A 19,375-nucleotide genomic window follows, 5' to 3' on the forward strand; every position below is an offset into this window, starting at 1 on the left:
ATATAACAATTTTAAAAAACGAGCGCTTGAGTGCGTTGGTGATTAGCGATTTGTTTAACCTGAAAGATTCCAAGGTGATGACATGTGATTGTGAATGTCAGGAATCCAGGGCTTAGAATGTCGAGCGAGGCACAGTGCTGTTTGCACGCTTTGGAAATCTTCAAACCGGTTCTTCTTCTCTGATGTTTTTATATATGAAATTTTGGACGGTCGCCTGAATAAAAAAAAAACTTGTTCTTTTATATATGAAAACCGTATGCAAATAAAGCTTATAGAAAGCTGAAAGTGCTTTCTTTCTTGCCCTAAAGTCTTATGATTCGGCCATAGTCATCTCCAACTCTTTATGACCAAGTCAGATGCTCCCAATTGCACATTTTCATTCTTGATTGTTTTTTTTTTTGACAATAGTCGGAAATTCAAGGTAGCCGCCATAGAAGATAATCAAGGGACTGAAGGCTCAAAGTGCTTGTCAGCTCGGCGTAAACCAGGGAAATCATGAGAATGCAAGCTGTAATCCTTCTTTTTATTCTCTTCATTTCGCTATACGTCAAATCAAAGCGGGCTGCTGGTAAGAGCCGTTGAAAAATGTGGCGAACAGTGAGGCTGAAGAATTCCACGGGATATTCTTCTTGCCTGGCCTGCAATTACCTCCTTCATAAAATGGTAGCATAAATAATTCAAATAATCACAGTCACATCACGTTCCTCGCCCTGTGTTAAGGGTTTGGTGGAGCCGTACGTAAACGACGGCGGCCCTCCAAAAATGTCGTTATGGGTTGATAGGATCAACTTTGAGTTGGAATAATCACAGAAATACTTACAAAACACAATCCTGCTCCTGGTAGTAGATGACAAAATCAGCGCCAAACTCGATCTACATTCTACCGTGGTCACAGCCGGCTTTGGCGGCGCATACGTAGTACGTATGCATTGTTCCGAACGGTTCTATGCTTTGTCTCGCTGGACCAGGTACCCCAGGTCCCCAGCTACTCAAAGTACGCTCCGTTGAGCCCGTTCGCTGATTAAAAAATTATGACTAAAAGTATTATTCGCTGATTTATTGTGAGAAAAAACTACTAATGAGTATCAGAAAAAGTATGGTTTATAAGATAAGTGAACAAACTTAATAGTCTTATCTTTCAAAAAATATGCATTTGTTTCGTAAACACAAGCCGGCGTTTTTTAAGAATGAAAGTCTGCATTATGATGCCCTTTCTAAGTGATATGCGGGCTCTGATTTTTACAGCCGCTCGATGTGCTAAACTGAGGTGCCAAGCAAACCAATTACGTACTGTAGATACGTGTAGAAAGATCGGTGACCCTAAACCCTATATAAGGACGTAAATATGGTAAAAACACGCCCCAATCACGTGGTAGCAGTTAACGCGATGAACTAACTACCGTTACTCTATCAGTAATGACTTTGCGACAGAATCTCCTGCCATGGTGATTGGTGAATGACAGACACAAGACCAGAAGGAGTCATCAGTGGTCGTACCGACCATGGGTTTAAAAATGGAGGCGCCTGCCCGGACCGACCCGCTTTACGCTTCCTTTTTACGTTGGGCGCCATGATGCGCCCGTGTTTCTTGTGTCCCCAGGCTTTGCCACTGCCAAAAAAGGGTCCCCCTCTTAATGATTGATCACGCAACAACAGGAACAGGGCCCGCGCCCCGCCGCCTCGCCGTCGTCGATCTGAGCAACGGCCGTGATTGCCCCACGGCCTCTTGCCACGTCTTTCGGGCCATCGACACGTCCACGATGTGTAGGAAGCTGTAGAGAACGGGTATGAACGCAGATCCCAGGCACAGCCGCGGCACAGCACAGGCGATGAAGATGAGCGCTCGGATGGGAAGCGTACGAACGAGGTCGAAGAGAGGCCTCGCTGACACGCGGGGCCGGCTGCCCTGCCCCGCCCCTGCATACACGTCGTGGGGGCCTGGGGGCTGGATGCTGGGGGCTCCCCGTGTTTGTTCGTACCTTGGATGCAAGCTAGCTGCCGCTGCCGCGTGTACCAGTGCTGTATATGCCGGTCCGTATATGCCCAGACGGAATCGAGAGGAGTTCACACTTCACAGTGCAGCGCTGCAGATGTACCGTCGAGACGAGACCGAATCTCACGCCTTGTTTAGATACACACAAAAATTCAAAACTTAACGAAATGAAGTATTAAATATAGATAAAAAAAATAACTAATTGCACAGTTTAACTGTAAATCACGAGACGAATCTTTTAAATCTAGTTACTCCACAATTAGACAATATTTGTCAAATAAAAACGAAAATACTACAGTGTCAAGATCTAAAAACTTTTTGCATCTAAACAAGGCCTCATTGTTTCTTTTTCGGTAGATAATTTTTTTTTTAAAATTTTAACATTGTAACATTTTTGTTTGTATTTAATAATTATTGTCTAAACTATAGACTAGCTAAACTCAAAAGATTAGTCTCGTAAATTATAAAAAACTGTACAATTAATTATTTTTATCTATATTTAGTGCTCTATGTATGTGTTGTAAAATTTGATATAACGAGAAATTTTGAAAAAAAATTAGGATTTTGGGATGGACTAAACAAGAGGCATTTATAGTCCCTTTCTCTCTCTGTGTTGTGGCCGTGTGGGCGGTGTGGGAGTGTGAAGATTGGACTGATGGTCTGAAGTTTTCTAGTGTATACCAATGACTAGGGCCTTGTTTAGTTCTGAAAAAATTTCAGATTTTATTACTGTAACACTTTCATTTTATTTGATAAATATTGTCCAATCATGAACTAACTAGGATCAAAAGATTCGTCTCGCGATTTACAGATAAACTATGTAATTAATTTTTGTTGCTTCATACATGTGCCGCAAGATTCGATGTGACGGGAAATCTTGAAAACTTTTTGAATTTCGAAGTGAACTAAACAAGGCCTAGGGGCGCTCGTACGTGCCTACTGGGGAAGCTCAAAAGGACGCTATCTTTGTGCCAAACATAATCGCGGGGACGTATCTGAATCTGACTATCGGTTGTTGAAGGTCTTGTGCGATCTGGGCAGAACGAACGTTAGGCCACACACACTTGCGGTTTTGGAGTAGGAACGGATGTTTGCTGAGCAGTGTTTGGTCAGTCCACATCCCAGACACCAGACTCCAAAAGGTAAGGCTTTGTTTTCACCAAAATTCAAAAAGTTTTCAAAATTTTCCGTCACATCAAATCTTGTGGCATATACACGAAGCATTAAATATAAATAAAAACAAAAATTAATTACACAGTTTGTCTGTAAATTACGAGACGAATCTTTTGACTCTAGTTAGTCTATGATTAAACAATATTTGCCACAAACAAACGAAAAATACTACAGTAGCGAAATCCAAAAAAATTTCACATCTAAACAAAGCCTAAACCTATTTCGTCCAAGAATTCCAAAATTGCATTACCGTACTTAGGACCTATTTGGATGGGTTAGGAGTAACAATTACTCCTGTTAGCTCCTATAAATAAACTAGTGAACCAATATTGGACTAATAAGATGTTTATAGACTTAAAATTAGTTAACTAATTGTTAGTTCTTTAGATCTAAACAGGACCTCACTTTGACCAAACTTTTTTTTTGAGAGATCATTTTGACCAAACTTCTTAGACTCCCAAAAAGCTCAGCATGCTCAAGCGACCATTGTACTTCACTACTCCGTCTACTCGATCGCCATCACCAGGGAGGGAACAGCAGGAGTGGTACAGGACAGCGCCCTTTCTTTCTCTTGCAAATGTGGCCATCATCAGATACAGAATAGAGTAATAGACGGAGTTGCACGATTGGTGGGCCACGGGCCCACAGCTCATCATAGCGAAAGGGTCCGGTGGAAACTGACAAATATGGTCATCACTCATCAAACGAACGGAGTTGCACGGCTAGCCCATCTCTGCATGCTCCTTGGAAAAAACCTGGACTTGGGCTTTCATGTGCCGTTAAACCGAACGGCCCATCCATTCTTTGCTAAACGGCCCGTGCGGCACAAGCACAGCCCGACCACAAGCATCGAGCCATCGACACGACGAATCGAATCGCATGTCGCCATCCAAATTCCGAGCCCGATGCCGGACGCCCACCCTCCACCAAGGCACCAAAGATGCCGGGCGCCTGGTTCTCCCACTGACCATTGGGACCCACATAGCAGGTTGGAGAGGAGGTTCCCTCCCTGCGACTGCGAGACTGCGACCCTGCCCCCCTTCAACCCGCGTCTCGAGAGAGACGGAGACCGGAGACGCCCACGAGGCCGTCCTCCGCCGCGACGCGCCATGGATCGCGCGCAGTTGCTCCTCGTCGGACTCCCGGCCTTCCTCTTCTTCTCCGACCTCACTCACATCTTCGCGCCGCCGCCTCCCCACCTCCGCCACCCCCATCACCACCCTCCTCACCACCACCATCACCCGCATCCGCCGCACCATCCCCACCCGCACCCGCCGCATCATCCCCACCCGCCTCACCACCACCCGCAACCGCCGCACCACCACCAGCACCCCGACCCTTCTGCGGCAATCATACAGGTAGGTCATGAACCCTAGTGGAATCCGATCGCGACCCGGTCTCCGATCTGGATGGTGAACTGACTTGTTGCTTCGATGCAATTGCAGGAGCCACGTGTGGATGGGGCTGGATTCGGCAGCACGGTGGAGCTGCAATTCTGTGCCTCCTGCTCGTATAAGTGAGCTCGCTCGTCCACTGTGTCTTGGGGTTGCGCGTACTGGTGGTTGCTTGTTGGATTCCTTTGGTTATTTGTTGTGTGTGGGCCAAAATGAACATGCGCTAGTTAATGTTGGAATTATGGAATGTCGCACACTTTCTGCAAATAACCATACTCAGTGATCCGTTACGAGGAAGGGTGACAACCATCAAAGCATCTCTAGTGTTAACCAACTCTTTAGTAGAGGATCTCCGATCACTACAACTGGGCTTCACTCACCATTTCCAGCAAGTCTAGTATTTGAAAAAAAAGAGGGGGAGGGGGGGTAGGCGTCCACTGAGTGCTGCAGCTAGCTGCAAGCATGGATGTGGCTCTGCGAGTGTTCTCGTTATTTGTTACATGATGAGCTTGGCCACTTGGCAGGGAGAATTGTTAGCATGGACTCATGGTGGTGGGTTACTAGGTTTTCTTCTTGCAAGTTGTAGGCTTGCGGTGGATTGTGCCACTTGATTTCATTGTTGCGTATGGCTTCCAGTCATCCAGTGGGCTTCAAGCCATGAGTCTACTTGGTGCTTCAATTCTTTATTTTGGCACGGGGAGGGGTGGTGGGAGGGAGCCTGGTTTTACCTCCACCCCTGGCATGATTTGAATTGCATAGGGTTGTTTATTTGGCAGTTGGCACACCAATTCACTGCTACCACCACTGAATGATGAATTTATGACTGTTGTGTGTTCATGGATAGTTACTAACTCGCTATTGTGGGTTTGTGGTATTTTATCACACACAATAGTTGGTAACTTAACACCAAGTCAGATTATTGTGTGTAGTACGTTAAAATTATAGCAGGAAACTGGGGAAGGGATAGGTGTCAGTCACTTGTTCTTCATGGCTGTTTTGATTGTCTAATGGAGACCTTAAAAAGGACAAGAAAGATTGAAAGAAGTAGATTCTAGTGAATGTAAAATATTTAGGGCCTGTTTGGCAACTTAGCAATCTTTTACAGCTCAAATTTGTTACACCTGTAATTCCTTCTGCGCTAGGAATCCCTTGTATCCATTTCTGCCTGTGATTTGCTGTTGGATTGCTGAGAGGTAGAAACTAACCTGCGTCCCGGCCTTATAGAAGCTAGTGAATTAAACAGACAGTAAAAGCAAACGAAGTCAGGAACAATTAAGTGAAATTGATGTCAGTTTGGGTACATATTCTGAAGTCAGCAAACTTGCACCCATAGTATCCTAACTACTGGAGGTCAGCTGTTGGATGATAGTGAGTGGGCATGCATGATTCATTTTGTATGAGATGAATAGATGATATCATAACAATACTTTTGTGTACTGGATTGTAGGCCTCATAGTTTGAGTTTAGCAGGTTCTTAATTTGATGTCTTGTAAAATCTTTAAATTTAGAGAAATGTATCTTTTATGTAAACCTTATCCTCATGTTACTACAATAGCATGGGCTATCACTTGAAAATTCTTCAACAGTCCTACTTATGTTATATGATTTGCTTTATTGTTTATTGTTATTCCCAAGCCAATACAGAATTTTAAAGGTATGGAGAATCAGAGATCAATTTGAGTTGACTGCAGTAATTCTGCCAGGCTTGATAATTACAAACCAGATTGTTGACGTATGTTCATGCTTTAATGATGTTGTTGAGGGCAGGAGAGTTGATAATTAGACAAACACCACTCCCCAATTTCGGTGCTTTAGAAATCTTTTAACCACAGAAAGCAGTGAGGCATTCTAAAAGGAAACTCCCTCTAAAAGCTGACTTGATGCGCATATGTCTTGCATTTCCATACGTAGATATCAATTGTAATGTCTCCTATCTTGTCAAGGACCTGGACTGGTATAATAAGACAGTGCCACCCTAGTGAAGCATTTTAGGAAATTCAACTTGATTGAAAATGGATTTTATAAACGTGCGATCTTAGCTAGCACTTGAGGGAATAGTTGGCTTCAGATTTATGGGCCACAAGATTGGGTGAAGAAAAAGAAATGGCTGGCATGGAAAATTTGTGGGGTGGCCCTACAGATAAGAGTAATGTTTTAGGGTGGTAAGCGGAGCTGAAAAACGGGTTATTTTCTGGACGCTTGTGTTCAATTTTCAACTGTATAAGTGCTTTTTTTTTATCTCATTGGAAGGAAGGTCTGAAGGTGTCTACGTAATCTAATGCACAGCATAGCTACTGGCTCCTCTTGATTTTTCCCACAACTGAGCTAGCACTGCTCAGCTACATCATTATGCTGCTTTACTCAGACCATGTATTGTTGCTCTCCCCATTATCTAACCTAATGTCACAAGCCAGGACAAAACTTTTTTAGGAGTGAAACTTAATAAGTGGTGAAGAAAAGTACATCTTTCATGCATAGAACTATAGAAGTTTTTTTGCTAAAGAAAAGTACATTTTCATGCATAGAAGTTCAAAACCTATGCTTTATATCTACATACTCCCTCCAACCCAAAATAAATAACTTTCTGAGGTTAAAATTTGTCCCAAAAAAACATTCTATAAAAACACAGAACACTTCCTCTTAATGCAAAATCACGGGTGCATGTAAATGGTAATTTGCTAAATCTTGGAGATATCATCTAGGAAAGGAAAGGAGATGAGGGTACATGCTTCTTTTGCCATCATCTTTAATCTGTCTGAAAAAATATAAAATTATTTATTTTGGGACAGAGGGTATACATGTTATTCTGAATACTTTTTTTTTGTTTTACACTGTAGGGGAACTGCGGTGACCATGATGCGCATGCTGGAAACCTCATTTCCTGGCATTCATGTTATCTTGCATAATTATCCTCCTCCATTCCCCAAGCGTGTACTCAGCAAAGTTGTCCCAATTGTTCAAGTTGGAGCCATTGCAACAATAATGGCTGGTGACCATATTTTCCCAAGGCTTGGAATGGTTCCTCCTCCATGGTACTACTCACTTCGCGCCAATAGATTCGGAACCATGGCAACAATCTGGCTATTTGGCAACTTTGCTCAGTCCTTTCTACAAAGCTCTGGTGCCTTTGAAGTTTACTGCAATGGAGATTTGGTATGCTTCCTATGTTAGATGCAACCTTATGTTTTTCCTTTGTGTTGATTTGATGCAAAATGCTTTATATATCAGGAGGTGTCATCTGTTTTGAAAAAGGATTAGTTCTATCTCTAGGATTACTTGTGTTATGTTGCAAATTCTATTGTGAAGTTACAAAGTTTTTTGTTTCACCTTTTCTTCCATGGCATCCTTTTGCCTTCCTAGATGACAGCAGGATTTTAAAACCTCTGCATCCCTTCATTATTTTACTCAAATCACTTCCACTTTTCAGGTATTCTCAAAACTTGCTGAGCAGAGGTTCCCTAGCGAGTTCGAGTTGCGGGAGCTTATTGGCAGCAGACTGCCTGAGTCTCCATTTGGGAGGAATCTGGGGAAAACCTTGACTTAGATGACGACCCCAGAAATCAAAGCTCAGAATGCCACAATTCAATCTGTTGCTTTTAAGGTATTATTAGTAGGTAGTAACTATTTGGTGTTGATCTATCGAGGATGCACACTTGTCTGTAAACACAACTTTCCAGCTTGTATAATGGATCTACGGATCACCTGACATGAGAAGGTGACCAAAGTACTACAAACTGTGTGATGACAATGGGACGGTAAGGATATTATGATGGCCTGGTAGCTTCTGGGAGATTTGTAAGTATGTTGCTCACATCACTACCTCGACCACTATCTGCATGATCTGTCATCGCATTGAAAAGGTGTATAGTTTGGCATTGATTAAACGAGCGAGATGTAAAGTTACAATGTTGGCATTGCTTCATAATAGGGCCTTGTTTACTTCCTCTCAAAAACCTAAAATTTTTCAAGATTTTCCGTCACATCGAATCTTTAGACGTATGCATGGAGTATTAAATATAGATGAAAATAAAGACTAATTACACAGTTTGGTCGAAATTGATAAGACGAATCTTCGGAGCCTAGTTAGTCCATGGTTGGACAATAATTACCATAAACAAACGAAAAAACTATAGTGTAACGAAATGTTTTGGTTGAGGAAGTAAACACGGCCCAGGGGAGGATAGGAGCTGAACGCCTGCATCGTTGACATCGAGAGCTCATTAAATTCATTTATAAGCGAAAAACACAGGTTGTCACTGTGCTTGAGGCCTCTGATGCAATTGTGCCCTGAAGCCACCCTTGCTCACTAGGACTTCAAACGCCTATCGCTACATAGTTACGTATGAAGGGTGAGTTGACGATTTTTGTCTGGCCAGGCAAGTTTGGAAAGTTGATTTTTGCGTGACCAGGCAAGTTTGGAAAATTGTGTTTGGATGGATGCCTGCCTGAGAATGCTAACTAAAGTAAATTGATTTTGGATTAGCTAAATAAGGCCTTGTTTAGTTTCCACCTAAATACTTTTCACCCCATTCCATCGAATGTTTAGACATATGCATTAAACAAAATATAGATAAAAAATAACCAATTCCATAGTTTGCATGTATTTTGTGAGACGGATCTTTTGAGTCTACTTAGTCTATGATTAGATACTAATTGTTATAGTTACACATGTGCTACAGTACCTAATTTTGTTTATGGTGTGAACTAAACAGGCCCTAAAACCAGTGTACATTATTATAGTTTGCATATCCAGATAAATTGTTTGTATTAGTCATTTTTCTAAGTTCATAAGATTGTTTAAAATAATTATTTTTTGCTATATTTAGTTAGATTAAAGCATGATAAATTAAAGTAAATAATTATTTTTAACAAAGTTCTCTTGTCAAGTCCACATAATCATGTAGTTAATTAAGAAAAAGAGATATGATGAAACCCGTCCGAGGCTGTTCATCGAGGCAATTGAAGCACTTTTGAACCAAACAAGCCCGAAGAGCTACAGGTACTACTGAGTTACTAGTACCCATGAAGAGCTATTGATAGTATGATCATAAATCACAAAAGAAAAATAGCACAAAAGGCAATAATATCAGGAAAAATAATGTTATCTTAACACAAACTAGTTAATTAAAACATTTTAGAAAAAATATTTAAAAGCAAAGGAACACATTGTCGTTTTTTAAAATGAAATAACCAATAAGGCATTGTTTTTTTTCAAATAACAATAAGGCTCCACTTGTCATGAATATATGTTGGTAGCTTACAATAAACACAATTTTGTGCCAATAACTTGTCGCCAATCCATATAGCTAGATACGAACACAAGACTAGCATCGCAATAGTATAATCATAGTATGAAGAACAATTGTGAAAAGACAAATACGTATTCTAATCCTGAAGAATCATTGATCCGCATTCTACACTCATGAATAGAAGACTGTAGTTGCTTATTTTTTTCTTCTAATAACATGGAGAAATATAAAAATAAACACCTATAAGCTGTACAGAAAAAAGGACAAAACAGATCCAGAATATAAGTACAATGCTTCTTTCATCATGAGATCTTGTGACATCAAACACATGCAGCCTCACATGAACACCAAATAGTTTATTCAACAACCTATAGTTTGTACTACCTCAATTCCAAATTATAAGACGTTTGACTTTTTTTAACTTCAAGTTTGACCATTCGTCTTATTCAAAAAAATTATGCAATCATAGTCAAATTTAAGTAATTTCTGAAGAACTTTTATTAATAAAGCAATCCATGAAAAAAGAAATAATATTTTACACAAAAAGTTTGAATAAGACGAGTGGACAAATTTGGTGTAAAAAAGTCAAACATCTTATAATTTGGAAGGGACTGAATATTAATTAACAAGGCATATACATTGTTCATAATGCCTTCTATTTACAATTTAAGGAACTCTTTTGAGCAAGAAAAACAGTCCGAGACTCAAGACTTTATCTAAAATTTTGGTTCGCGGAGACAAGGGCAAGAAGAATTGAGATACAGCAGCAAACAGGTTCGTACCTACTTAAGCTAACCCTTCTTGTTGAATCTATTGTTTTGAAGTTTGTTGAATCTATTGTTTGTTTCATTCTTTTCCATGTTAAGGATATCATCTTTTTACTTGTTAGTTTTCATTGCCTATGTATGTTGGTGTCATTATTTCTGAAACTTATTCTGAATAGTGAGACTAGTTTACAGGATAGCTATTTTGATTTAGAATGATGTTTGAGCAACTATTGTTTGTTTTCACCCTATTGTACAGGGAGTTTACGATTCAGTATGCAGGACACTAAAATATCACATTTACGCATATTACAAATAGTACCACCATCGTTTTTACTCCTGATTTTGCATCAGTTGTGCGTATTACAGTTCTTTAAATTAAGACATGTACTCTTTCTAACATGTATTTTTTTATCCATCTCTGTATAGAATTTTGCCCCCCTCACCGGCTTATTCCATATTTCTACAACTCTATTGTGAAGTCCTCATGATAGAACCAGCTGACTTCCATTTTAAATGGTTTTGCTATTCTCGTGAAGGCTGGTGTTCTAGTGTCAGCAGTAATGGCGTATGATTTGAAATACCTCTATCAAGAGCATGTACAGTCACCAAAGGATATTTAAATTCCCATTCAGCTGTCATTAAGGCCATATCAAGCTTTTCGTAAGTGGGATGAGGTAGAGAATTAACCCAAGTGAATTGTCTATCTGTCATATTAAGTTTCATAAGATCAAAGTTGTCAATGACAACACTGAACAGGAAAGGCCAGCGGTCACTAAATCTATCATTATTCTTCTCTCTGCTATTCCTCATAATATTAAAATCCCCACCGATTAGAATAGGAAGAGGTTTTTTTGGCAAGCATGTACGAATTCGGTCAAGAAAGGCGTTTTAAACTCCTCTTGAGCTGGACCATAGACTGCCATGAGTATCCAATTAAAATTACTCCCTCCGTCCAAGTTTTAGTAGCACGTCTGGATTCGGTAGAGGAACTTAGTGCGCCTGTGAAATTACTATATTGCCCCTATAGAGAAGAATTGACATCCATTGAATAGTCGAAATACTATCACATCGTTGTCCTCGTCCATGGAACAAATAAGGCCTTCTTTAGTTCACCCAAAAATCAAAAAGTTTTCAAGATTCCTTGTCACATTGAATCTTTCGGCATATACATGAAACATTAAATATAAACGAAAATAAAAACTAATTGCACATTTACATGTAAATCACGGGATGAATCTTTTGATCATAGTTAGTCCATGATTAGACAATATTTGTCACAAACAAACGAAAGTGCTACAGTAGCGAAATCCAAAATCTTTTCGCATCTAAACAAGGCCTAAATAAACTAATATAAATCTTGCGCTGGTACAACTGCACGCGTGCGTCAGGTTGGGGCTGCAGACCTACGTGATCGATTAATATTGGGAAATTTTTAAACTCCAAAAATGCAATTAAAACTTGGATGGAGGAAGTATCTGATTATTGCAGAGATGAAATTTGATATAAATTCCCCTTTACAATCAATGATAGATCAAGAGATGAAATATTAATGCCAAGGAGGATTCCTCCAGACTTCCCCCGAGGTGGTAGACAGTGCCAAATGAAATCTGTTAGGAGAGATTTGATTTAGACATGTCCTGCTTTCCTGTTTTCATGTCAGCCACGAAATCAAAGTTATGATCACGGATTGCTTCAGCTATGTAGCGATATTTAGCCAAGTCTGATAGACCTCTGCTATTTCAAAAGAAGTCTTTCATGGGGAAACTTTTTATTGAGAACCTTTCTTGTGGCTTTTACGATTTTTTGCTGCTATCTTAGATTTACGACCAGTAATCATAAGGCCCCAAATTTTTGTGTCCAGGTACAAAATCATCCAAGCCTACATCAGTTATTTCCATCACTAAGTGTTCGAGAAGGGTACTGTCATTTTCATATCCTCGTCGTCACTTGCCGCAAAGGGATTTTCAACTACTCCTAATCTTTTAGTCTCTTTTTGATTTGGTGTTACAGTTGTTCTATCGACTTCTGAATCAAGATATAAACAAAGCAAAACATGCTATCTTTCATTTTTCATAGTTTCCAGTTTACTTGCAATTGTGTTGTTATTTTTCCATAGCATTTATTCTGTTCATATGGTTATCCAGATGTGTTCTAATGTTTCCTATTTGATCCAGGTTCTATAGAAATCAACTGAAAGGTGTTTTAACTAGTTTGGAAGCTGATGGGTGGCAGCTTGCAGACACCTTTTTTTTTTTCTTGGAATCCTGGAGAAGTTTGGGTTTATTGGCCATTGCAGTTTTAGTTATGTTGTCTTAGGCCTTGTTTAGTTCACCCCCCCAAACCAAAAACTTTTCAAGATTCCCCGTCACATTAAATCTTGCGGTACATGTATGGAGCATTAAATATAAAGAAAAATAAAAACTAATTATACAGTTTGTCTGTAAATCGCGAGATAAATCTTTTGAGCCTAGTTACTCTATAATTGGACAATATTTGTCAAATAAAAATAAAAGTGCTACAGTACCCCAATTCAAAAAATTTTGGTAACTAAACAAGGCCTTATTCTCGGAGAAGTATGAAAGATATTTTTGTTTTTAATGTGAAGACCCCTCATCTTTAACGGGAAGAGTATTGAGAAAGGAGGATGACTCAGTTCGGTTGTATGTAACGGCCATCACGTAAGATGATATATGCTTTGTTTATTGCAAGAGAAAGATCTATGAACGCTCATGTGACAGAGCCGGCTCTAATGGAGGGGCAGGCAGTGCGACCGCCGGGAGCCCATGGAGCTTAGGGGCCCAAAATAATATAGGTAATTAGTACATATAATTTTTTATTTGGCATATTAACATTTGGAGATCCAAGACAGAGTAGTCAAAGTCGTAGATTACTTTTTCTTTCGGTCCTATTCTACATAACGGTAGAAAAATAACAGATACACACGCCATCACAATAAGCAACACACCAACAACCATGATCGATTAGTATTTTCAATTTTTTTTCTTATTTGTTTTGTGTATTCTCGCTATGCTCGTATAGTGCTAGGGCCTAGCATTATAAATTTATAATTTAATATAGTTATCTGAATATATTAGATGTCGCCTAAGAAGCATTTGTCGAGTACTCAAAAAAAGAAAATAAGAAGAACAAAGTATTGTTATGTTTTATGAATTATACATATATTGTAAAGTAATTTTTATTATCCGTACTATATATATTAATTTTGATATAAAAGTTATTTGAACGAGCCCTTATCTTCTTACTTGCCCAAGGACCCTTAAAATTATAGAGCCGGCCCTAGTGACAGGACATATGGCAAATTGGCGATGCCTCTGCACTTTATATGCCCTGCCGTTTCTGTTGTTGTTGTTGCTGCTTTTCTTTCCACCTGGTGGCTGACCTTTATAACATTGGTACTTCTGGGACCTGTTTTATATTTTATAAACCGGGCAAATTGAATCGAATTGAACAGTAGCCTACCCGCTGCGCATTGGCATCTCCTCTGTCTATTCGTTGTTTGGAAATATTTGTGGATCCTATTCCTTGAACACATTGTTTCAGCAAAATCCATTCAGTATTTGCTTCATGGCGGTGGAAGAAGTAAAACCACATCCGTGGTTAGGAGCGAAAATGGCCGAGGCAAATCTCGTTAAGGGCCCGTTCGGTTAGCAGGGAACGAGACCTTGGAAAAAAATCCAGCTGGAACAGCAGGCTTAATTTGTATAAGAAAGCAAATCTGGAATGAATCCTGACTCTGGAAGGAGCTAACCGAACGAGCCCTAAGTCAAGTCGTGATTCCCACATTCGACTTGTAAATTTGTATTTATGGATACTAAAAATAATGTGTGGCATTACACACAAACCTCATAGAAACAACACTTAATACACCCTATCTAACCTTTTTTTTTTATGAAATCATTTTTAGTCAAGATGAGCCTTCTATTAAGGTACCAAAGGAAAGTTCTAATCTTCAAAGGCAACTTAACGCTTGACAAATAACTAAACAAGGGGTTCTCTCATCCTAGGTATCTAGACTTGTTGGTATTTGTCGAGTTCTCAGACTACTGAATTCCCGACAGAACTCGAATGAGGGGAACTTGACCAAGACTAGGCCCACACTAGGGTCCTCACTAGTAAAGATCCCTCTATAAATGACGGATTGATTATAGATACAAGTTCAATCAAGAATACACAAGTAAATGGAGAGGGACTTGGAAGTCCACAGCCCTTTCGATGGATTTGGAGGTCCAAATGTGTCCCATCATCAAGTTTTTCGCCCCGACCTTTTGACTCCCTCCATCAATACCACGGCAAATTTGTTCGCTTGATTGATAAGGGATGACTAAAAATATTATTTATTAATTTATTATGAGAGAAAAATACTGCTGAATTACTGATAAATTCGGTAAAGCAAACAAGCTGAATGACACGAGACGGTTAGAATACTTGTCCGAGTACGTGACAGTGGAAAATTGTGATTAGTCATAGCCCGAACTACGAACGAGGAGCGGCAGAAAATTGGGCCTTCAATGTTAAGGTAGGCCTTTGTTAGCAGAAGTAGCCCATGTCTGCTCCGAGACTCCCCAAGCCCACTCAGCCGAGTACCTAAACAGTTTGGCGGGAAACTGGTGCCTTCTGCAGGAAGGAGAGCAGCATACTCCAACGTTCCTAGACCAAATCTATAGACCACGCAAACTGCATCTGGGCCCAGTCTAGAATGCCCTCATGTACAAACAGGCGAGGCTTTCGTTTCGCTGACAACACACTACCAGAGCCGCGTGCCACTGGTCTACAAGCACCGCGCCTTGCAATTGCGATTCGTAGTGGCAACTTGGCAAGGCAAAACCCACTCCTCCCTCTCTCTCTCTCTCTCTCTCGGCTGGCGTCACCAGAAAACCACCCCATCGTCCTCCCACGCCACCACCAATCCCCCTTTCGCAAGCGGGCACAACACCGGCACCTCGGGGATGCCGCTCCGCCGCCTCGTTGTTCTCTCCGCCGCCGTCTCCGGCCACCTCCGCCGCGGCCTCTCCACGGCCTCCTCGCCGTCGCGGCCTCCGTGGGCGATGATCCGCGGCCCCATGGTTGTCAACTCGCCGGAGCCGCGCGCGTTACTCCACCTCCCCGCACCGCCGTGCATCTCCCAAATCCTCGTCCCCGCCCACCTCGTCGACGCCCCGCCCCGCCCCGACCGCGACAGCGACACCGTGCCCGTGCGCGAGGTCTTCGGCGGCCTCGTTAGCGCCGTGAGCGCCGACGGCCTCCTGCTCCTCGAATTCATGGATCTCCGTCTCCGCGAGGCTGCTCCCGTCTTCAAGCACGGCTACGATCAGGCACGCGCAGTGGACGGCGTCCAGATTGCCGACCTCACCCGCTTCGTCCTGAACCCGCTCAGCGGCCAGATGTTCCGCCTCCCTGACATCGATGGCACGAAGAAGACCGTCTCCTGCGTGGACATCGGCATCCTCACCCAATCCGAACGCCCGGACCAGCCGCCTGACAGGTACGCTGTCGCCGTGCTCAACGACTACAACGATGGGGGGCAGCAGAGGTTCGTCATGCGGCGGTTTCTCTCGCAAACTGGAAAGTGGGACGAGCTGGTGGCTTTGCCGTCCCCGTCCCCGCACCCGATGGGCCGCTGGATGGAGGTGGTGGCCTTCGCCGGCCGACTGTGGTGGGTTGACATCAGCTGCGGCGTCATCTCGGCCGACCCGTTCAGCGACCGGCCGGACCTGCATTTCGTCGAGCTGCCGAGGGGCCGCGTGACGGAGCCCGTGGAGCACCTGGACGGTTTCTGTCGCGTGGGGGTCACTCAGGGGAGGCTCCGTTACGCAGAGGTGTCCCGGGAGGAGCCTTTCCTTGTTAGTTCGTTTACCCTTGACGACAGCGGCAGTGGCTGGACGACGGAGCACCAGGTGGCGTTCAGCCGGCTCTGGCCTGGAGAATGTCACCCGTATCAGGGCTCCCCACGGATTGGCGTTTTTGATCCACTGAACGCTAGCGTCTTGCATCTCACAATCGATAACACTGTTTTGGCTGTAGACATGGTTAAGAAGAAGCTGCTTAGGTGCTCGATGATAAGTGGTAATGTCCGAAGAAGGTCCTCTTTCCTAAAAGCATGTGTGCTCCCACCATGGCTTGGATCAAGTCAGATCCCTTCTGCAGGTAATCTTTCACATGGTTTCTTTTGGGACACATGTTTGATAAAAGTTTCTTAGAGCCAATATTGCAATTAAGGTAGGATAATTTTGCTAACCCATGGCAACAGCCTGATATTTGGGGAACAATGAGAATTCTTCTAAGCTTTCAGCTTTGATCAGGATTATCGGTAGTATTGTAATCAGAAACAACCTGGATTTTATATTATATTTCTGCACCTAAATCCTTGGTTCGTTTTGGTGTTATGTTATTCGACATGAGATTTCTCTATGTATTCATGTTTCTGAACTGGTTTTTAGCAATGTTATCTTGAACAAAATTTCAGCATATATATATATATATATATCAGTTATGTTCTTGTTGAATGTCTCAAGTTTGTTTGCCACTTAAACTGTTATATGCATTTTGAGAAGACATATACCTTCTGTTCTTCTGTGATACCATTGTTCACAATGCCTTCTATTTACAATTTAAGGAACTCTTTTGAGCAAGGACAGTGCAAGAAGCAAGACTTTATCTGAATTTTTGGTTGGTGTAGACAAGGGCAAGAAGAAGTGAGATACAGCAGTAAACATGACTCTTGGTACCCACTTAAGCTAACTCGTCTTGTTGATTCTATTGTTTTGAAGTTTGTTGAATCTATTATCCGTTTCATTCTTTTCCATGCTAAGGATATCATCTTTTTACTTGTTAGTTACTTAGTTTTCATTGCCTATATATGTTGGTGTCATTATTTCTCAAACTTATCCTGAATGTGAGACTAGTTTAAAGGATAGCTAGTTTGATTAAGAATGATACTTGAGCAACTATTGTGTGTTTGCACCCTATTGCACAGGGAGTTTAGGATTCAGTATGGAGGACAATAAAATGTTACACTTAGGCAGAGTACAGATAGTACCTCCATCGTTTTTTACTCCTGACTTTGCATTAGGTGTGCATATTATCGTTCTTTAAATTAAGACATGTACTTTTACTAAAAAAATAAGACATGTATTGTCCTGAGTATGGTGTTCCTTTTTACTTGTGCTCATGCTGAGCCCAGTCAGTTGTTTTTTTGATGTCACTCGTTTTACTCATATGACTAATAAATGAGAAAGCTGATGGGTGGTAGCTGTAGAAACTCTAGAAAGCCTCATTTTTGGAAATCCTTGTGAAGTTTGGGTTTATGCCACTTGCAGTTAGCCTTTTTTTTTTTCTGATTTTGGAAGAAATCCTGAAGAGTTTGGGTCTTACTTTGCACACATATTTAGAACTTGCAGTAGAATGGCTGAATTCAGTCAGCAAAGCCAAAACGACTTAAATTCGGATTGCAGAGAATTAATAAGTATGAAGCTACTTAAATCTATAAGATGTGTTGTCTTTCCATTTTTATAATTTATCCACTCCTAGATAATTACAAGGATCTAATGAAGAGAGCTATGGAATTAAACCGTATTACTTCCTCTTTTTTGGGCAACAATATATATTTAGCTTAAATGAAGAAATTGCACGGACATACCATGTGCACTGTTTTTTTCTGAAAAAAATACAAAGAGGTATATATGATTATGCTAGTGTTTTGCTTTATATTGAAACCACCGGACTTAAGTGCAAACTAGAAATTCTGCTTATAAAACAAGTGTCTGAGAGCTTAAATAGTGGCCATCCTTGTCATCATGATGAGTCACCATCATTCCTTTGTCCTAAAATATTATCACCTACCAATCATGCCTGAGATGAAGTTAGCAAAGATCATGGTGTAATCTTCTATTGATCTGCTGAATCAAGATATAAACAAAGCAAAACATGCTATCTTTCATTTTTTTTCATAGTTTCCAGTTTACTTGCAATTATGTCCTTGTTTTTCCATAGCATTTATTCTGTTCATATGGTTATCCAGATGCGTTGTAATGTTTCCTATTTGATTCAGGTTCTATAGAAATCAACTAAAAGTTGTTTTAACTGATTGGAAGCTGATGGGTGGCAGCTTGCAGACCCTCAATTTTGGGGAATCCTGGAGAAGTTTGGGTTTATTGGCCATTGCAGTTTTAGGTATGGTATGAGAGATATTTTTGTTTTTAATGGGAAGACCCCTCATCTTTAATGGGAAGAATATTGAGAACATTGCAGTAGAATGACTCAGTTCGGTTGTATGTAACAGCCATCACGTAAGATGATACATGCTCTGTTTATTGCAAGAGCAAGATCTATGAGCGCTTATGTGACAGGACGTATGGCGAATTGGTGATGCCTCTGCTTGGTTTATATGTCTGCCGTTTCTGCCGCTGCTGCTTCTTTTCTTTCCTGTTTTTTTTCAATACCTCGTTGCTGAATGCTGACCTTTATAGCACTATCCGGTACTTCTGGGACATGTTTTATATACTCAATCTATCCTAAATTATAAGACATTTGACTTTTTTGATCTTCAAAAATTTGTGCAAAATATCACTTTTTTTTTGTCATGGCTTGGTTTATCAATAAAAGTTTTTCAAGAATGACTTAAATTTAACTATGTTTGCACATATTTTTTAATAAGACGAGTGGTCACATAGGGTAAAAAAAGTCAAACATCCTATAATTTAGGATGGATGGAGTAGTTAAATCGAATTGACTGGCAGGCTGAATGTAAAATACAAAATGTTAAGTACTTTGGAACAATGA

General features: G+C 41.0%; 2 protein-coding genes across 2 annotated transcripts; both read left to right on the top strand.

Moving 5' to 3' along the window:
• On the top strand, positions 4,134-8,379 carry LOC8061794 (selT-like protein). The gene is made up of 4 exons (XM_002439889.2): positions 4,134-4,524; positions 4,612-4,682; positions 7,398-7,713; positions 7,988-8,379. The coding sequence occupies exons 1-4, from the start codon at positions 4,276-4,278 to the stop codon at positions 8,102-8,104; spliced, it is 753 nt and encodes a 250-aa protein (XP_002439934.1). The 5' UTR covers positions 4,134-4,275; the 3' UTR covers positions 8,105-8,379.
• On the top strand, positions 15,466-19,001 carry LOC110430185. The gene is made up of 3 exons (XM_021447339.1): positions 15,466-16,741; positions 17,211-17,318; positions 18,645-19,001. The coding sequence occupies exons 1-2, from the start codon at positions 15,544-15,546 to the stop codon at positions 17,291-17,293; spliced, it is 1,281 nt and encodes a 426-aa protein (XP_021303014.1). The 5' UTR covers positions 15,466-15,543; the 3' UTR covers positions 17,294-17,318; positions 18,645-19,001.

Source organism: Sorghum bicolor, chromosome 9 (genome assembly GCF_000003195.3).
Source record: "Sorghum bicolor cultivar BTx623 chromosome 9, Sorghum_bicolor_NCBIv3, whole genome shotgun sequence".
NCBI classification, from domain to species: Eukaryota; Viridiplantae; Streptophyta; class Magnoliopsida; order Poales; family Poaceae; genus Sorghum; species Sorghum bicolor.